Here is a 16,283-nt window from a genome sequence, read left to right as displayed (position 1 = left end):
ATAAATAATGATAAAAAACTAAAACTAAAAGAATTCTCAAGAATTCTTGAGGTCTGTAAGAACAGGATCAGTAATGACCAAGATGCAACATGCCAAAATCTATTTTTATGTCACCCATGGAGTTGACGGTTAGAAAGGGATATCATACCTGTATTGAATATAATTAAAAATAAGTAAAAATGACTGTGAAAGAAGAGCAAAAAAAAAAAGAATGTAGTTATTTGGAATTTTACCAAGGGTTAAAAAAAAACGTGTAGACTTGTGTGATGGAATGAGAAGCAATTTCATGGCCTCTGTTGTAAAGACTACGTTTACAAAAGGGGTGTTGTTGTATTCATGCGGTGGAAAATAGGTTGCTTTGATATTGTATCCGTTTACCTTTGTATTGGCGATTGAAAATTAAGCTATACTGCAGTTCTCGCGATCTAAAAAATTTGCGACATCGTCGTACGTTATGACTAATGAGTAGTCTATAAATAACATGCATGTATGGATTTCATATGAAATGGTTACATGCATTTGGTTAGATACTGATAAATACCTACTACCCCTAAATACTTGGGGAGACAACCCGCCAGCAAATTCGATAGCTGAGCGCCGGTAAGGCAGTGTGTCACAGGCGTATCGTCTTTTTAATTCGTTCCAGGATAATGCCACTGATACAATAGCTAGAAAAATGGCAAACCAGGCCATAACGCTCTAAAGACGTTTTAACTGAATAGATAATTTTCCCGATGTAACTGTGACGGATCTACTTTTCTCAAGACTTTTCTGTACTGCATAGTTTTGCGTCATTCAGATGATTTAAATCCTGTTAAATTAAATTGATTAATTTGAATAATACGAAATAATCATAAAATAATTTTAAAAAGCGCTACCCCGAAATAAAAAAATAGAGGAATTATATTGTGAAACTTGATCGTAATAGGTTACGTTGTAACTACTAATACTAAAGCCCCGCATTTAATCAATCTGTTTGAGTCAGGTAGACGAAATCATCACCAATCATCGACCACTAGGTAGATTTATTCGTCCGCAGAGGTTATAATATCTTTAATTTGATTTTGATGTTTTTTGATATTTTTGAAATGTTATATCGGTATATCATGTTATATGGTTATATCAAGTATTACTTTTCATAACAGAACCCTTCGTTGGCGAAACCTAGTCCTTGTTCTCATCAGATATCTTAAATGGGCTTTACCATTGATCAAGATGGTTATGGAAGACGTGTAACGACAGAGGCGAAGTCTTAAAGGTTCTCTGGAATTAAATCTAAGTGAGAGATACCCAGTTACACATTTCTTCACCTATATACGTACAAAGAATGACAACTAAATGTCATTTTGCTTAGTACTTCACAATAATCCTCCTAGTTTCTCCTGATTCGACCACAGGTACACCATTTCTATTCTTAACTGCAATAATGAAATATATGACATGTGACATCCAATTGGCACTAAATAGAACAATTATAGTAAATGCGAGGAAATGGAAATTAAAGTCTGTCCTTTTTAAACAGTGTTCATGCGCGTTGATATTTTTGCATTTGAACTTGGAAGATAAAAGAAAAATTCAATTGCATTATAATTTTTAGTTTTTTAGCGACACCCGCTAATTTTCAAACGCGCGGCGGGCGTTTTAAAAAAAAAAAGAAGATCAACAACGTGTCTCTACCATCTCCTCTTCTACCCTGCTCTGGCATGGGTATGGAAATACTCTGGGATGGCGGCATGGGTATGGATATGGAAAGATGGTTCTCACTCTGTTAAATTTGCCATTTACACACCCATTTGGTGGCGCGACGCGACAGTCAACTCGACCTTTTAGTAAAATGAGCGAGAAACAAACTGATTCCAGGATATTACCACTGATATAATTAACGCACGAAAAAATTACAAACCTGCCATAAAACGGTCTAAAGACTTTTTAACAGAATAGATAATTTTCCCGATGTAACAGTGGGGGTCTACTTTTCTGTACTACATAGTTTCAGTTTATTTCCATTTTATCTGGAGCGAATAAAATTAAATATTTCGTATCAAGTTTTTTTGGGGCGGGGGATATGAAAGGCAATGCTCATTTGTAATGATGCTGTCGGATTACTTTCGATCGATTTTGCTCTTTATTCGCCAAGAAAACTCCTGCATATAACTGCCAAGATCTACGTTTTGCGTCCCTTGACATTTTCGCGCATCTCGTCAAGGATAAAACTGTATCTCGTCAGAGTGCGAAGTACGTACGGATTATAGTTCTGAAGTTGACTATAAGAACGAGCGAACGACCATCGACCTGTTCTTTAAGCCCTTTCCAAAATCCCTTGGAAAATCCTTGATGTAGTTCACGGCATATTATGGTCTAATCTTATTTCTAAAAATCCCTCAGTGTCAATCATTCAGAACGTATTATTAATTTAAATTATGAATAAATACTAATTTAATGTTAATGCAGTGGCTATCGATTTGCAGAACTTCATCAGTGAATACATGTACTGTGCAAGTCTTAAGAGTTCCACATATTTTCACAATTTCAAAGCTGGCCGGAAAGAGAACTGACTTTTGTTAGATTCAGGAATGCATATACAATCATAGTTTTCGTGTAATCGACTTCGATAGTTTTATAATTGATCTCTCTTAACACCATTACAACACAGACAAGCATCACCGGTTAGTTAGAAACTGAATAATGAAAATATAACAAGGCATGATTTTTTTTACTCTAGAGTCTAGACCTATCTATTGTGTTAAACGCTCGTGTTTTCTCGAGACAAACGTAGGACACAGGGTTTAAAATTAATAAGCATAGAGCCTATCACCATTGATGTTCCCATAAAACAGAAGCCTACAATGTAGTCGCCAGTTGCATCTTTCGAAAAACCTACAAGTGGCGGTACGATCAAGGCGACAACTCCTTGAAAAAGACGAATCAATCCGTAGGAGGACCCAATCGCCTCTGTTCCGTGGTGTTTACTCAGCAAAACGGGAATTAGCAATAGCCAACTTCCCAAGCCGATTCCATAAAAGGCGCCAATGACAGCAAATGCAGAAAATGTTGTCGCAAAAGGCAAGCAAAGAATTGCAACAGCCGCTGTCAGCATACTGTAAATAACGACGAAAAAGTAAGTTAGTGTTCATGTGGTTCTATTTACGTGTTTAGGGTGATTTTAAATTTGATAGTCTTTACCTCACGCTGTAAGCTTTAGTTTTGGAGAAAAGGTTGAGGTCAGCAATATAACCAAGTCCTAATCTCCCACAGAGGTCGAACACTGCACTGATTGATAAAAGCAAACTACACTCGCTTTTATCTAAGCCACGCGAATTGGCGAAAGAAGGTAAATAATATACAGCATTTGGGCACCCTGCCGCCATAAACATGACGGAAAAAGCCATTAACAAGAACAAGGGATTTTTGATTAAAGAAAAATCGATAAAGTCAATCAGAGAGCGGCAGAATTTGAAACGCCGATTCTTCTTTTCCGAACAACCGACTGTTGGTTCAGTTTGAACGGATTTTTCGGTGAGCCTTCCTTCAATAACATTATTTGATTTTGAATTTAAGATGTTTTCTGTGTAAATGACGGTTGAGTTTGTGCTTAGATCTTCAACACTGTGAATCATGCTTAGTCTGTGAGAGAGATCGGTTGTGGGAATTTTATCACGACTGCCACGAACGAGCGAAATATCATCTTCGGGGATTGTCGCTAATCGGCCGTCAGGAACATGATGGACGTAGCCACATTCGACGCCATTAGGAACAGTACAGTCGGCCGAAATATTGATTGACGTCACATTTTCGACTATGGCCTGGTGAACTTCAACTGGACGATAAAGGGCAGCACTCAAACAAATATGGAGCATGCAGGCTCCAAGAATAAGAATTGCTCCTCGAAATCCGTACGTTGGAATTAGAACTTCTAGTAAGCTGTAAAAATTAATAAGAAATTTGTTGAGAGACTCAATTCAATGACAAAAAGAAATGTAACTTACGGTGGGAGAAGCATGCTTCCAACTGCTGTACCCGAAACACACATGCCATTTGCTAATGCTCGGTGCTTGGTGAAGTACCTTGACGTCATAATAATGCCTGGAGTTGTGGCCATTCCTGCCCCAAGTCCTTAAACATGAATACAAGTAATTAGATAAGCTGAATTGAATTATCAATTTTATCTCTTAAGCATCTGGGTATAAGAACATTTTCAAAACAGTTGTAATTACTAATTACCTGTCAAAACGCCAAATGTAAAACACAATTGTACGAGGCTGGTAGTAAAGTAACTCAGACTAACCCCCAGCCAACACAGAATTCCACCTGTAAATACCACCCAACGACAAGAAAATTGTCGACAGAGAGCACTGCACAAAGGTGCTGTAAACATAAAAATTATTAAAAAATAAGGTATTTTAAGATAGAATAAGCCTTACACAAAATCAAGCAAAGAGTGGACAAAATCGCTGGAATCCAAGAGGCGAGAGAAGCGCTTGCATCAGGATAAAGCTGCATGACTTCCATGAAAATCACTCCATACGATTTGATCAGTCCAGCGATCCAAAACTGAACTAAAAACGCTCCGAAAGCAACAAACCAACCATATCCTCCGTCCGGAGGAACGAAACGAGCCCTCAAGGCGTCCGTGCTATCCATACTTTTTCCGCTTTTCACTAGCTGAAGAATTGAAGATGTACTGCAATTATGAGGAAATTGTCCCTGAAATCCTCTGTCTGTCTTTAATACATTACACAAGGGGTTGGAGTAATACATGGCGAATTGACTGGAAGAAGACAAGAGGTGGCTTCCGCGTTGATTTGTTTGTCTATCAATTGAGAGTGTTCTTTCCTCTTGTCATTGTCAAAACTGAAAGCTTCTTTTTCTGTTTTTCTTGTGCAACCATTAGGATTGTCCATGGATGGGAACCCTGTGAGGTAAGATTTAGTGTCTTGAGAACTCATTTTGGAAATATATCAGACGTTCAAAATCTTGGCTGAATTCCGGATTGAAGGACACTACGTCTGAGGAAAATTGTAAGTTCTATTTAATAATACAAAAAATTAATAACAATAAGATTATAATATATATATGGCAATTTACCCAAATTATCAGTATAAATGTTTTAAAATACAAAAAATAGTCTTCAAGTAAAAGAGAAAGCCAGTCTTCTCAAAGGATTAGGGAGTAACTTGTTACACTTTGAAAACATTCGGTTGAGGAGCAGTGATATTGACTCCCGGTTCTTCCTGGTTACTTCTGCTTACTGCTTATTGGCTCAGCAACTACCCAGGCATCACGCGCATGGGCGTTATGAAATAATCGATATTTTGGATATGATGCAATAGTATACCCCTATGTCTCCAATATGAATTAAAAGTTAAGAAGTAAATCCGATATTGGGTGGATTTCAATTCTAGATTTTATAAAGTCTGTAAACAATATTAATTAATAAAATAAATTTTTATTATAAATGCATATGACGAAAGTAGCACACGACCATAAACCGTACACTAGATAATTTGATAAGTGATAACGCCAGCATTAGCTTACCGTTTAAATCCAGCTGGGTTTTTTCATAACTCACCGTTAGTCAGCATTTCATAAAAACAATCGCTTATGCGATATCAATTCAATGCAAAATCAATTGAATCCGATTGCGATTCTTAACGAACCTAAGATTGCGTAATAGTGTAATACAGGTTAAACTGGATCTTAAGAAAAACGAGATAGCCGTGTTTCATTCTTGCATTTCTTTTCTAACTGTACAAAATGTGAAACGAATAATAGTTTCAATCAAAACATATTGTACACCCACAAATAGACACCCCTTTATATAAATTTCACAGCAAATGGAGTAACTTGATTTAATATACGACACACACTTGCCAGGATAGATAATAAATCAAATATTACCTAAGACATTTCAGATTTCTCCAGATATTTTACGTTGGACCCATACCGCGAGTGTCGATTGTATTCCACTGCGGAATGGCGTATGCTTTCCAACACCCAATTTTTCCAGTTTTTCAGTAGAAAGTTGAGCGTTGTGAGGTCTCGATGCTCCTTGACTTTGATTGGGATCGGGACTAATATGGCTCATTGGCAACTGGAAAACACTTGCAATGTCTTGCACCATACCGTATTTAGTCATACTTTCCTTTCCTATTATAGTAATTATGGGAGTTTTTTTTATTGATTTTAGTAGCCAATTTAAAAATGTCTTTAACTGCAGTACCTCCCCAGTGGAAAATTCCTGTAAAACAAATAAACATTTAAAGTTTCAGTTACTAACCTCGGATAGAAAGCAAAATCTGAAAAAATACGGACCTTTTACGTCTGCATTTGTTTGTTTTAGCTCCAAAAGTTTGACGCAAATGGAGGCAATATCGTCCACATGTGATGGGTAGCGGATTTCGCTATCTGAAACAAGCTTATTGCTCTCGGAATCAAACAACAGCTGTAGAAGTACAGTCACGGCACTTTCTCCTATGTACTCGACTGTAATAAAACAACAAATTATGATGCATTACCATATATAATGTACCGGAAAACCGCATCTAAATTATATTCCAGCAAATAATATATTTGAAAATATATAATTGTACCTGGTCCATACAGTACGGGAACTCGCAATACAATGTGATCTAGATCAAAGACGGACGTTATTTTTAATTATCGAGATCATGGATTATTTTTAAGTGAATTTACCTTGGCTTGATTCCAGGGTCACTTGTTCACCTTGCAATTTGGTTTTGCCATATGTATTTAGTGGGTTTGGGGTATCAGTTTCAGAGTATGGTGGCTTATTTCCATCAAACACATAATCAGTACTAATATAAATCATAGTGGCTCCTAATTTGGCTGATTAATCAATAATCATGAAAATAAAATAAAATAATGAATTGTCTCTATATGCACATTTTTTTTATTACCTGCTAAAACAGCTAAGTTCTTTGTTGCTTCTACATTCAAACGGATGGTTCCATCTAAATCTTTATCAACTTTGTCTGGAAACCTTTGTGCTGCACAATGTACAATACAGTTTGGCATGAAATTCCTTATCAGTTCTTCAGTTTTTGCATGGTTACAAATGTCAATTGATACCAAGTCTTCCCCAGTTCTTCATTTAATTAGGCATAGAAATGTATAACAGTAAATATCAAGAAATATTTTTGTTAAGTTAAGGAAGAACGAAGAATATACCGACTGAATGATGTTCCCAAGACAGTCCATTGAGAATTTTTGAAGGCTGCTAATACAGCTGAATGATTGACATTTTAGGAATTAGCTTAATTGATTGGAATGTATTTATTGCAATAGTACCTCTCCCAAGAAGACCAGATGCTCCTGTTATTACAACACGTTTGCTTGACATTCTTCAAAGTGCGTGCAGAGATTTCTAAAAAAATTATATAATTTTCACAGGAATGTGAATAAGATTTAACAAAAAGAGAGCTATAGCTTACTGTCACAGTTCGTATTTTCCTTTTATTTTTCCTATCACTTTTGTCTTCCCTACAGTTTTTGATGTTGTCACTTGTCGGTTACGTCGGTTACGACGTTACGTATGCAACAAAACTTTTCTCGTCTGCATCGTCTAACTATTTCGTCTGCTATCTTTATTGTCAGCGAGAAAGACTATATTTTGGGGGTCCAAATTCTAAATATGGCCTCCTTTACTAGAATTAGGGCATGTGATTATCTTTTTCACCTAAATGTATTTAGAAGTTCATTTAAGAAAAATGGGAACCTAAGTATATTGGGGTTCCATTCTTCAGCTCCAAAACATGGTAAGTAGTAAGTGTTGTAAGAGTTTAGAACCAATAACTTTGCAACTTTGGTTAGTTTGCTGTTTCTTCTATACTTAATAATTTTTTTTCTTAACATTTCCACAGTTATTGAGTTGAAAATGCCTTCTCTGTCTCCGACCATGACTTCGGGCACAATCGTAAATTGGCACAAAAAAGAGGGAGAAACTGTAAGCCCAGGAGATGTTTTGTGTGAAATTCAAACTGACAAGGCTGTTATGGCCTTTGAAACAGAAGAAGAAGGAGTCCTCGCAAAAATATATGTATGATTTGTTTTCTATTTAGCAATAATTTTTTTGAATAATAATGTTATCACTCTATTAGGTCGGAGATGATTCCAGTGATGTACAAGTTGGTTCTCTGATTGCACTTTTAGCTGAGTCTGGAGAAGACTGGAAAAATGTAAAAAGTTCTGAAACACCAAAAATCTCTAGTGAAGCAACACAAAAATCTGAAGAATCAAAAAATGTTATTGCAGTTTCTCATCAACCGGAAGGAAATTCAAAAAAATCAATGTAAATATTTTATTTCAGTATATTTTTAGGATTGAATTATAATCTTTAATTTCAGGATCATGGGCCCTGCTGTCCGAGGATTGCTGCAAAGATATGGACTTTCTCCCAATAACATACTTGCATCTGGACCTCATGGTCTCCTCCTTAAGGGAGATGTTTTGCAGCACATTCAAAAAGAAAATCTTAAACCAGTTCCAAGTAACTACTTAATTCACTGTTAAGTGTTAAGTCTAAGTCTCTGTTTTATTTCCTTATTTTTTTCATTTTAGTTTCTCCTGTTGCAAAACCAATAATCTCGTCCAAAACTGCCGTTGCGGAACCTAAAACTGCCAAGCCTGCTACAGTAAAAGTTCAGAATCTTACGCATGAGCAAGAATATCAGGATTTGGAGCTCTCAAGCATGAGGCGTACTATCGCTAAGCGTCTGACTGCATCCAAAGTACGTATATTTCAACAGCTACAGGCGCAATTTGGCCACTTCAAGCTTACATTTTAAATACTGAATATCTGTTTATATTTTATTATATTTTCTTAGACAGGAATAGCCCACGCGTATAATACGGTTTCCTGCAAGGTTGATTCTGTTATAAACCTCCGGCAAAAGTTTAAAAACGAGGGTATAAAATTTTCAATCAACGACATCGTCATCAAGGCAGTTGCCACGGCATTAGATTTGTGCCCTGATGTTAATGTTATTTGGAAAGGAGACCAGGTTAGCAATTTTTACCGTTTTAATCTCAATTTTTCATGCATGGTCTAACTCTATTCCGTTTTATCTATGATGAAACAGCTTATCAAACCGGCGACTGTAGATATATCCGTCGCCGTAGCCACGAATTCTGGATTAATAACGCCGATCGTGACCGATGTTCTTGGTAATTGATTTGTATATCTGGATTTATTTATATGAATTAACTAAATTATTATTATTATTTTTTAATAATAAAAAAATAACAAACGGTGATACTCCGCTTTGCGCTTTGGCAAAACAGGTCGCGGTGTATTAGAGATCGGGGACGTGGTACGAGACTTGGCCGACAGAGCGCGTATAGGGAAGCTCCAGCTTCACGAATTTCAAGGAGGATCTTTCACGTAAAATTAAACATTTAAAAAATGAAGAGCTATTCAATGAACTTAACAAAACATTACTTTTCTCAGTATTTCTAATCTAGGAATGTATGGAATTAGCGAATTTAGCGCTATTATCAATCCTCCGCAATGTGCTATATTGGCCGTGGGTGGAAGTCGTCTAGAACTTGGTAGGTTTTGACAAAACGTACTCCGTCTGTTCGTTATCCTAGTAAAAGCACTAAAAACACGTTCATATGATTTGGACAGGTGATGACGGCAAACCCATGACGGTCATGAGCGCCACCTTATCGTACGATGAAGAGGCTATATCTCCTGTGGCAGCTGCAACTTTCATGTCCACGCTACGAAGTTTATTGGAATCCCCTCAGAGTCTGCTGTTGGGTCACCGTTCTCTTCCAGCTTAAAAAGATGGGCAGCCGTTCAATTTTACATTGAATGTTGAAATTTCGACTTTTAGGAATGTAATTACTGTATTGTTGAGTGTGAATAACAGTCTTTAGACCTTGGTTATCAGACGATTATATCTTTGTAATTAATTATTAAGAATCTAAAGAATAACGCGTTTTTATTTACATTTCTTGAGTCAGTGTAAATTATGATTGAGGGTGCCCTTTCGTAGTTGAGTAATTTGTATTTTTAGAAGCTATCCTATTCGCATCGGTTATCTAATTCACGCGATTGGCGGATAAACAATTTAAAAATCGTAATGTCCATTTTGTCCTTAAGCATGTAATTGTTCTTCTGATGGAGTGGATCATTGTAAAGTAAAGGCCGTTTAAAAATTGAAATATGGATGATGGCGGTTGGCGGATATGGTAGTATTTCCCCACAATTATTTTTTTAGTATACGATACATAAAAACTTGGAGATCAGAATATTTCATCACTTTTTTCAGTTAACTGTGTTAGTTAGTATTTCTCTATTCACAGAATAGAGCAAATAGAAGGTATTTTTAAGTTTGATGCTAAAGGTAAGGCAAATGTGTTAAACTCCTTTCCATGAACAGTAGGCCTTTTTTGGAATTATCTCTCATTATTACGCAAAAACTATTGAATCAGTGACAACAAGATAAGTAAAACTATCGAGTTAGAAGAGTCTCTGAACGTTTCCGCCATCTCTGTTGTCGCAGTTCTCTATTTGAATTGGTTGCCATCGGTCTAGCCTAGCGATTATGATTTACTGTACACAAACAATCGTTTCGTCATAGTGACCAGCTGTTACAGAAACGAAAAAGTCTAACCAAAGTTGTCACTGATTCCTACTGTAAAGGGGTGAAATCACCGACTCTGAATTGCTCAAAATTTTAGTGGTTGGACTGATTGTCTCCGTAAACGAGTCGAAATTCACGCATCAATCAGGAAAGGGACGACCGTTTTTGTAACAGGATCACAGCAATTCAATAATGACGAGAATCGAAGCGATGTCGAAGGAGATTGTGAAAAAGCGAATATTGAATAAGAAGCGTGAAGAATGCTGTCGCTGACAATAACGCTTCAATGCATAAATCAAGGCGACCATTAGTCTGCAATCGCCCGAGATATCGCGGCCATTTCTGGCCAGGATTTTGTTCCCCTCTCTCCGTGTCCCCTCTTTTTTTTTTTATCAGTGTTCCTCTGTTGGGTTTTCCAAGTTGACAAAGATTGAGTTAGCCGCGTGTTGAAATCCCTTCAAATCATAACGATTGAATGCCGCGCTTTTGCCTGGCAAACTTCCCATTGTTTCTTTATTGTCTGTTGCCAAAATGTTTTTTCATGGCCTATGGGGACCGACCGAACGGTAGACGATTTGATGATCACCGATGTCGTTGCCACAACACGGTTTCCTTCTAACCAGATTCTCCGTCTATTTATCTTGAATACAATCATAGTTGAACGCCCGGAATATAAAAGCTGCTGAACTGGCCTACAGGATAAATCTCGGGAGTTATATTATGTCAGACGGCATTTGATGCGGTGGGAGGCAACGAAACGTATATAGAGGGCAGCACAATTCCGGAACGTGAGGACAGCTGGTTCAATATCGCCTCCTGCTAACTCCGGTCCGAGCTTGACTCTCTGCTGTCCTTCATATTTTTTAAAAAAAGGTTATCTGTTCCTTTTATTTTTTGGGAAAGAAAATTAAATAATGCCAGCTGCTGCTGCTGCTGCTGTGACTCGGCCACTGATTGTACCAACAACATCAAACGCTAAATGCACATGGCATTCGATGACCGGCATACAACTCCACCAAACGTTATCGTGAGCATTTGTTTTAACTCTCTTGGCTGTCATCAGCTGCCGATTGCCTAACAATTAATGACTACTCGGCGTATGGGATTTGGTATTTCGTCGTCGTCGTTGTAGAGTGGGAAAAACGAATATTTTGTTGACGATGTGATGCAGCGATTCGACGACGACGACGACGGCACAATACGGATTGATATTCTTTTCTTAGTTGCATCAATCGTTGTCTGAAACCAGTCGGGTGTGACGTTTTCAATAAGTCTCCGATGCCGGGACGCGAGATGACACCGATGACTAGTTGAACTGTTCTCCATCCCAACCCCCTCTTTCCATTTGGATCCTCCCCCTTTTTTTTCCGGTCACAAGCCCGTTTCCGGACGCGGCCTGCAGGAGAGGAACGGATGAAACCGCACACGACAGCAATCATTAGTCGGCCTTTTGTTCCCCCCGCCAGCAGTCCCGACGATTCAATATCACCGGCAGAGAACGTGTCATTTAAGCGCGCCAGGGATTGTGGTTTGGCTCATCATCAATTTTATTTTTTCGTGGGGGTCGGTTTCAAATCATTGAATTGTCAGACGACGACGAGCAGCAGCCAGCAGCTAAAGGCGCATGGAATATCAGCCTGGATATATCCCAGGCTGCATATATAGTTTTCTTTTTTTTTTAAATAAATTTTTTTTCTTTTTTTTACTTTTCTATCATCCAGCGTCTTCCTCTTTTTTCCCCTTCTTTGCCCCATAATACATCAGCACTGCCTATATGCGGTCGTGATTAATGACGATTCCGTCGAGCTGGAAATTTGTCTTCTTTTTCCTTTTTTTTGCGTCTGCTGTGAGCTGCGACCGGTAGAACAGTTTCCGTAATGCGAGCGTGCGGGTTGTCAGGGACATCCAGCGCTCGGCTGCGGCTGCCTACAATTAATTGATAGCCGTCGCCGTATCATGGCCCGGCTATAATATAACGAAATATATATACCCCCCACCCACCACCCAAAAAGAAAAAAAGGGGGAAGTTGTGATTTCATTTTCCTTTTTCGATTACGTTTATAGCTTTTATTACCGAAATCTATGACGTTGTACACACACACACACACACGTAGCCATGTTTATTACAGTGTACACCCAGGGCTGACAGGATTTTTATATGCGCGTTTTCGTCCTTATGGGTCCCGCACAGCACTGTCGTCGATGTCGTCGGTTCCGTCAACCCGCCGAGAATTCAATTTGAGAGTCCCGCGCAAAGTGGGCTAGGCTATTAAGCATAAATGGCCGCCTGATGGAGTGTGATCGCACACACAAATGCAGTGCTGTATAGCTATAGTGTGTAAGTCTATACAAAAAAGTGGATTTGATTTACATGTTGCGCTGCTGCGGTCGAATCGAGAGAGTGTGTTGAACGCTGGCGGAGAAGATATCGAGCATTTGAGGGTAACACACACACAAAACAATAAAGAAAATCGCTGCTGCTGCTGGTGGGGGGATGAAAAAAAAAACGACTTTTGGCTTGGTTGGGTGTCGGTGACTTATCTATTATAATGGGCTGAGAGATAATCTATATATCGAGTTGTAGAGAGAAAGAGAGAGAGAGAGAGTCGAGTTGGCTGGCTGGCTGAACGATTGACGAGCCGTGAGGGAGCAGTAAAGGAAAGAAGTCACGCTTCTTTGTGTTTGCAGCAGCAGCAGCATGCAGCGTACAGCCCCATACTATCCCGACATTAGAGGACATTGAGTCAATATTCATATTTTTTATCCACCACACGGAGCTGATGCAAAGCAATATAGAGAGGAGGGAGAGACTGCCGGCGCACGTCTACATGTACACACAGCCCAGCGGTTGGTTGGTTGGAATAAGTATCGGAAAAAATAAAAAATAATAATAAAAAAAAGAGAGTCTTATCGAAGAGGCGCAGATGCAAAGCAACACATTGGCACGCTTAGACACAAAAGCAAAGGCTCGGCTCTCCTCCGCTCCGACTTGCTCATGCATATGTTATATATATAAACACCAATCCTTGTTTCTTCTTTGTTTAGTTCCCCATTTTGTGTGTGTGTGTGTGTGCATGTCCCGCCTTTGCTCTTCTCTCTCTCTCTTATAGACACACACACACACAGACACTCTAGAAAAACCTCTCGAGTCTCATCTATCCCGCTTCGTTTTTCTAGATGTTTTATACACTGTACAGCGCAATCCCTCCGGACGAAAGCGAAAAAGCTAAAAAAGGTATTTTCTTCTTTTTTGTTAGCAGGAGGTCGTACATTAAACGTCAATACATTCACTCCCGACAGAGTGGCAGCCAGTCATTAAGATTCTAGAGGGCGGAATTAAAGGAAGGAAAAGAGAAGAAGAAGAAGAAAATCTAAAGGGGAGAAAAAAGAAAAAATTACAAGGAAAAAATAAATAATATTATATTGTATAAGACGGAACTTTCTTTTTGTTCTCGCATGCGGAACATTTGAGAGCGGCGCTCTCCGCCTACGCTCCTTTTTGATTTTTTTTTTGTGTGTTCATACATTTCTCCTTGTTTGGGGCTCGGCCTATCTGTGCCATACCTGCCGATATAATACACACACAGTCGGCATTCTGGACATTCTACGCATTCTATATGCGATAGGCCAAACGGAACTACAAAGAAATGACGGAATAATAATTAACCAGAGTTATAATACTAGAAAGGGTTTTAACACGTTCATAATTTAGTTAAGCGCTTTTGGATATAGCCTGCGGAAGTTGTTGCGCTTAATGATCTTTCAGATGTATAGTCTTTGGTGACATGCATCAATGTTGCCAGTTTTTTTTCAAAGGTTATTTAGTACACTACATAGTGCCATATCTATATATAAACGAGGCCAAAGATATATACGTAGCTACCAGGCTCATCCTTCTCATTCTTTTCTTCCCCCCAAATTATTATTAAACTTATTTTCTTTTCTTTTTTCTAATCTTCTTATATTCTTGTGTTCATCATCTTTCTCTCTCTCTCTTTTTTGTTGTTGTTGCTCACGACGAACGCACGAAGTGTATAGATGAGGCAGCCGGGAGAAAAACGGTAGGTGGTAGGTGGTATAGAGGGGGAGGAGTAGTAAGTAGGCAGGACGCAGGAGCTATCTACTAGCAGCAAAAAAGGGGGGGGGGGGAATGGGATAAAAGCCTTAACGAGCTTTGACGTCGGATCGCCAACTTTTCCATTTCAAACAAATAATGAGAATTAAAAAACAAGCTCTCGTCTGCTCTTTTGTTATACACCACGGGTCTCGCGGAGCTAGGAGGCCGGGGCCCTCTCCAAAACTTGAAACGGTTTCACCGGCGTCGCGCACGTTAGATATATATTATTCTCTCGCTTCTTGCTGCTGCTGTGTGTCTGGAAATACATATTATTAGGCCCCGGCCCTTTTATATTCTATATGCGTGTACACCATTTTATATAGACGTCTAAACAGAGCAGTGTTTGTTTCGTATGTATGTATGTATATATACCCAGAAACCCTGTGTGCCATCGCCTCCATCTATATAGTACCCGGTGTGTTGCATTATCAGTTCTGTGTGCTGCTGGTCCGCTGTGTTTGCATCTCCACTTAATGAGAGGCCTAGTTAGTCAGAAATTGAAATAGAAAATTTGGCCCATCAAGTTCTTCTTGAGAGTTTGGCTCACGGCCGGTTGTATTCGAATAATAAAGAACAATGAAATGGCTGCTGCCAGCCACTCCCAACAGCAAAAGAAAAACATTTCAATGATCATCCAACTCTATTAGAGAGAGAGAGAGAGAATAAAAGTATAATAATACTATATAACGCAACAAACAATAAAACAACTATAAATAAATCCTGCTAGCTGCTCCCGGTCTAGTATACTTTACAGCCTACACACACAACATTTTGATCCGAATGAAAAGAGAGACAAGCCTCTTTGTATGTACATACTAGTCCTACTGTTACATACCCCATACACATCACATATCGTACATTAGATAGGGGAAGGGCTCTATGCTGTGTGGTGCGTGTTGGATTAATCAAATGACGTCAGCCGCACACGCGTAGCTAGTCAATAGCAGCAGTGGGAGTTGTTCCTTCGTCTATATACATTTATACACGTAGCCGCATATGAGTCTATAATATATATAAGTTTAAAAAAAAAAAAAGAAATATAAGGATGATGATAGCTGAGGCAGAGTGCAACGCTCGATTTCGTCGTGGTGGTGATACCGCGCCATCTCTCTCTGCCCTCATCGAGCGTCTAATAGTTGCACGAACATAACAGCACACAACAGCAACACACAGAGCCATCGTCAGAAAAGAAAGAAAAAGATTATTAATAATGTTTTTTTATTTTCTTTTTTCTTTTTCTTTTCTGTGTGTGTTGTGTGCCGCCGAAGCCCAAAAGCTTTCGGGGTTCTGCCGCCGCTTTTCCGACAGAACAGCAACGGCAATATGGACTGTGTGTTTATCGTCGATTATAAATATCAGGGCATGGGATGATGGTGGTGGTGGTGCCGTGCGCGGGGCGGGCGGGAGTTTGTGACGGCGACGGGTGGCGGCGGCTCTTGTGATGCGGTTCGACTTCCGATGCAACTCCCTCCCTCCCTAGTTCGGCAGCAGTCGCCCACTATAGCTCTTCTCACGCCTGCCAGAACCAATTGAAGCCAAACTGGATGAGCCAAACA

General features: G+C 39.0%; 3 protein-coding genes across 5 annotated transcripts; 1 reads left to right on the top strand and 2 right to left on the bottom strand.

Annotated features, from left to right (window-relative positions):
• Positions 1-2,580: 2,580 nt before the first annotated feature.
• On the bottom strand, positions 2,581-5,644 carry LOC124344068 (monocarboxylate transporter 12-like). Of its 3 annotated transcripts, XM_046797465.1 has the most exons (8): positions 5,536-5,644; positions 5,086-5,414; positions 4,737-5,025; positions 4,422-4,662; positions 4,222-4,365; positions 3,987-4,113; positions 3,184-3,921; positions 2,581-3,098 (listed from the first exon to the last, which is right to left on the bottom strand). In XM_046797465.1, exons 3-8 carry the CDS (start codon positions 4,944-4,946, stop codon positions 2,744-2,746), a joined length of 1,815 nt encoding a protein of 604 aa, XP_046653421.1. In that variant the 5' UTR covers positions 4,947-5,025; positions 5,086-5,414; positions 5,536-5,644; the 3' UTR covers positions 2,581-2,743. The 3 variants fall into 3 exon arrangements, with proteins under 3 accessions (XP_046653421.1, XP_046653420.1, XP_046653422.1); XM_046797464.1 differs by having other exon boundaries at positions 5,086-5,595; XM_046797466.1 differs by lacking the exons at positions 5,086-5,414; positions 5,536-5,644 and having other exon boundaries at positions 4,732-4,893.
• A 72-nt stretch (positions 5,645-5,716) lies between these two features.
• On the bottom strand, positions 5,717-7,554 carry LOC124344070 (methionine adenosyltransferase 2 subunit beta-like). Its single transcript, XM_046797468.1, has 9 exons — positions 7,452-7,554; positions 7,309-7,384; positions 7,189-7,246; positions 6,918-7,105; positions 6,694-6,846; positions 6,591-6,629; positions 6,313-6,483; positions 6,221-6,238; positions 5,717-6,147 (listed from the first exon to the last, which is right to left on the bottom strand). The coding sequence occupies exons 2-9, from the start codon at positions 7,358-7,360 to the stop codon at positions 5,909-5,911; spliced, it is 918 nt and encodes a 305-aa protein (XP_046653424.1). The 5' UTR covers positions 7,361-7,384; positions 7,452-7,554; the 3' UTR covers positions 5,717-5,908.
• Positions 7,555-7,580: 26 nt separating this feature from the next.
• On the top strand, positions 7,581-9,906 carry LOC124344069 (dihydrolipoyllysine-residue acetyltransferase component of pyruvate dehydrogenase complex-like). Its single transcript, XM_046797467.1, has 10 exons — positions 7,581-7,775; positions 7,881-8,056; positions 8,118-8,308; positions 8,364-8,506; positions 8,578-8,747; positions 8,844-9,020; positions 9,099-9,183; positions 9,301-9,400; positions 9,467-9,567; positions 9,647-9,906. The coding sequence occupies exons 1-10, from the start codon at positions 7,652-7,654 to the stop codon at positions 9,802-9,804; spliced, it is 1,425 nt and encodes a 474-aa protein (XP_046653423.1). The 5' UTR covers positions 7,581-7,651; the 3' UTR covers positions 9,805-9,906.
• The last annotated feature ends 6,377 nt before the right edge of the window (positions 9,907-16,283 follow it).

This window comes from Daphnia pulicaria, chromosome 6 (assembly GCF_021234035.1).
Source record: "Daphnia pulicaria isolate SC F1-1A chromosome 6, SC_F0-13Bv2, whole genome shotgun sequence".
NCBI classification, from domain to species: Eukaryota; Metazoa; Arthropoda; class Branchiopoda; order Diplostraca; family Daphniidae; genus Daphnia; species Daphnia pulicaria.
Note: the sequence above shows the minus strand (reverse complement) of the source record. Positions and strands in the feature narration are given on the sequence as shown.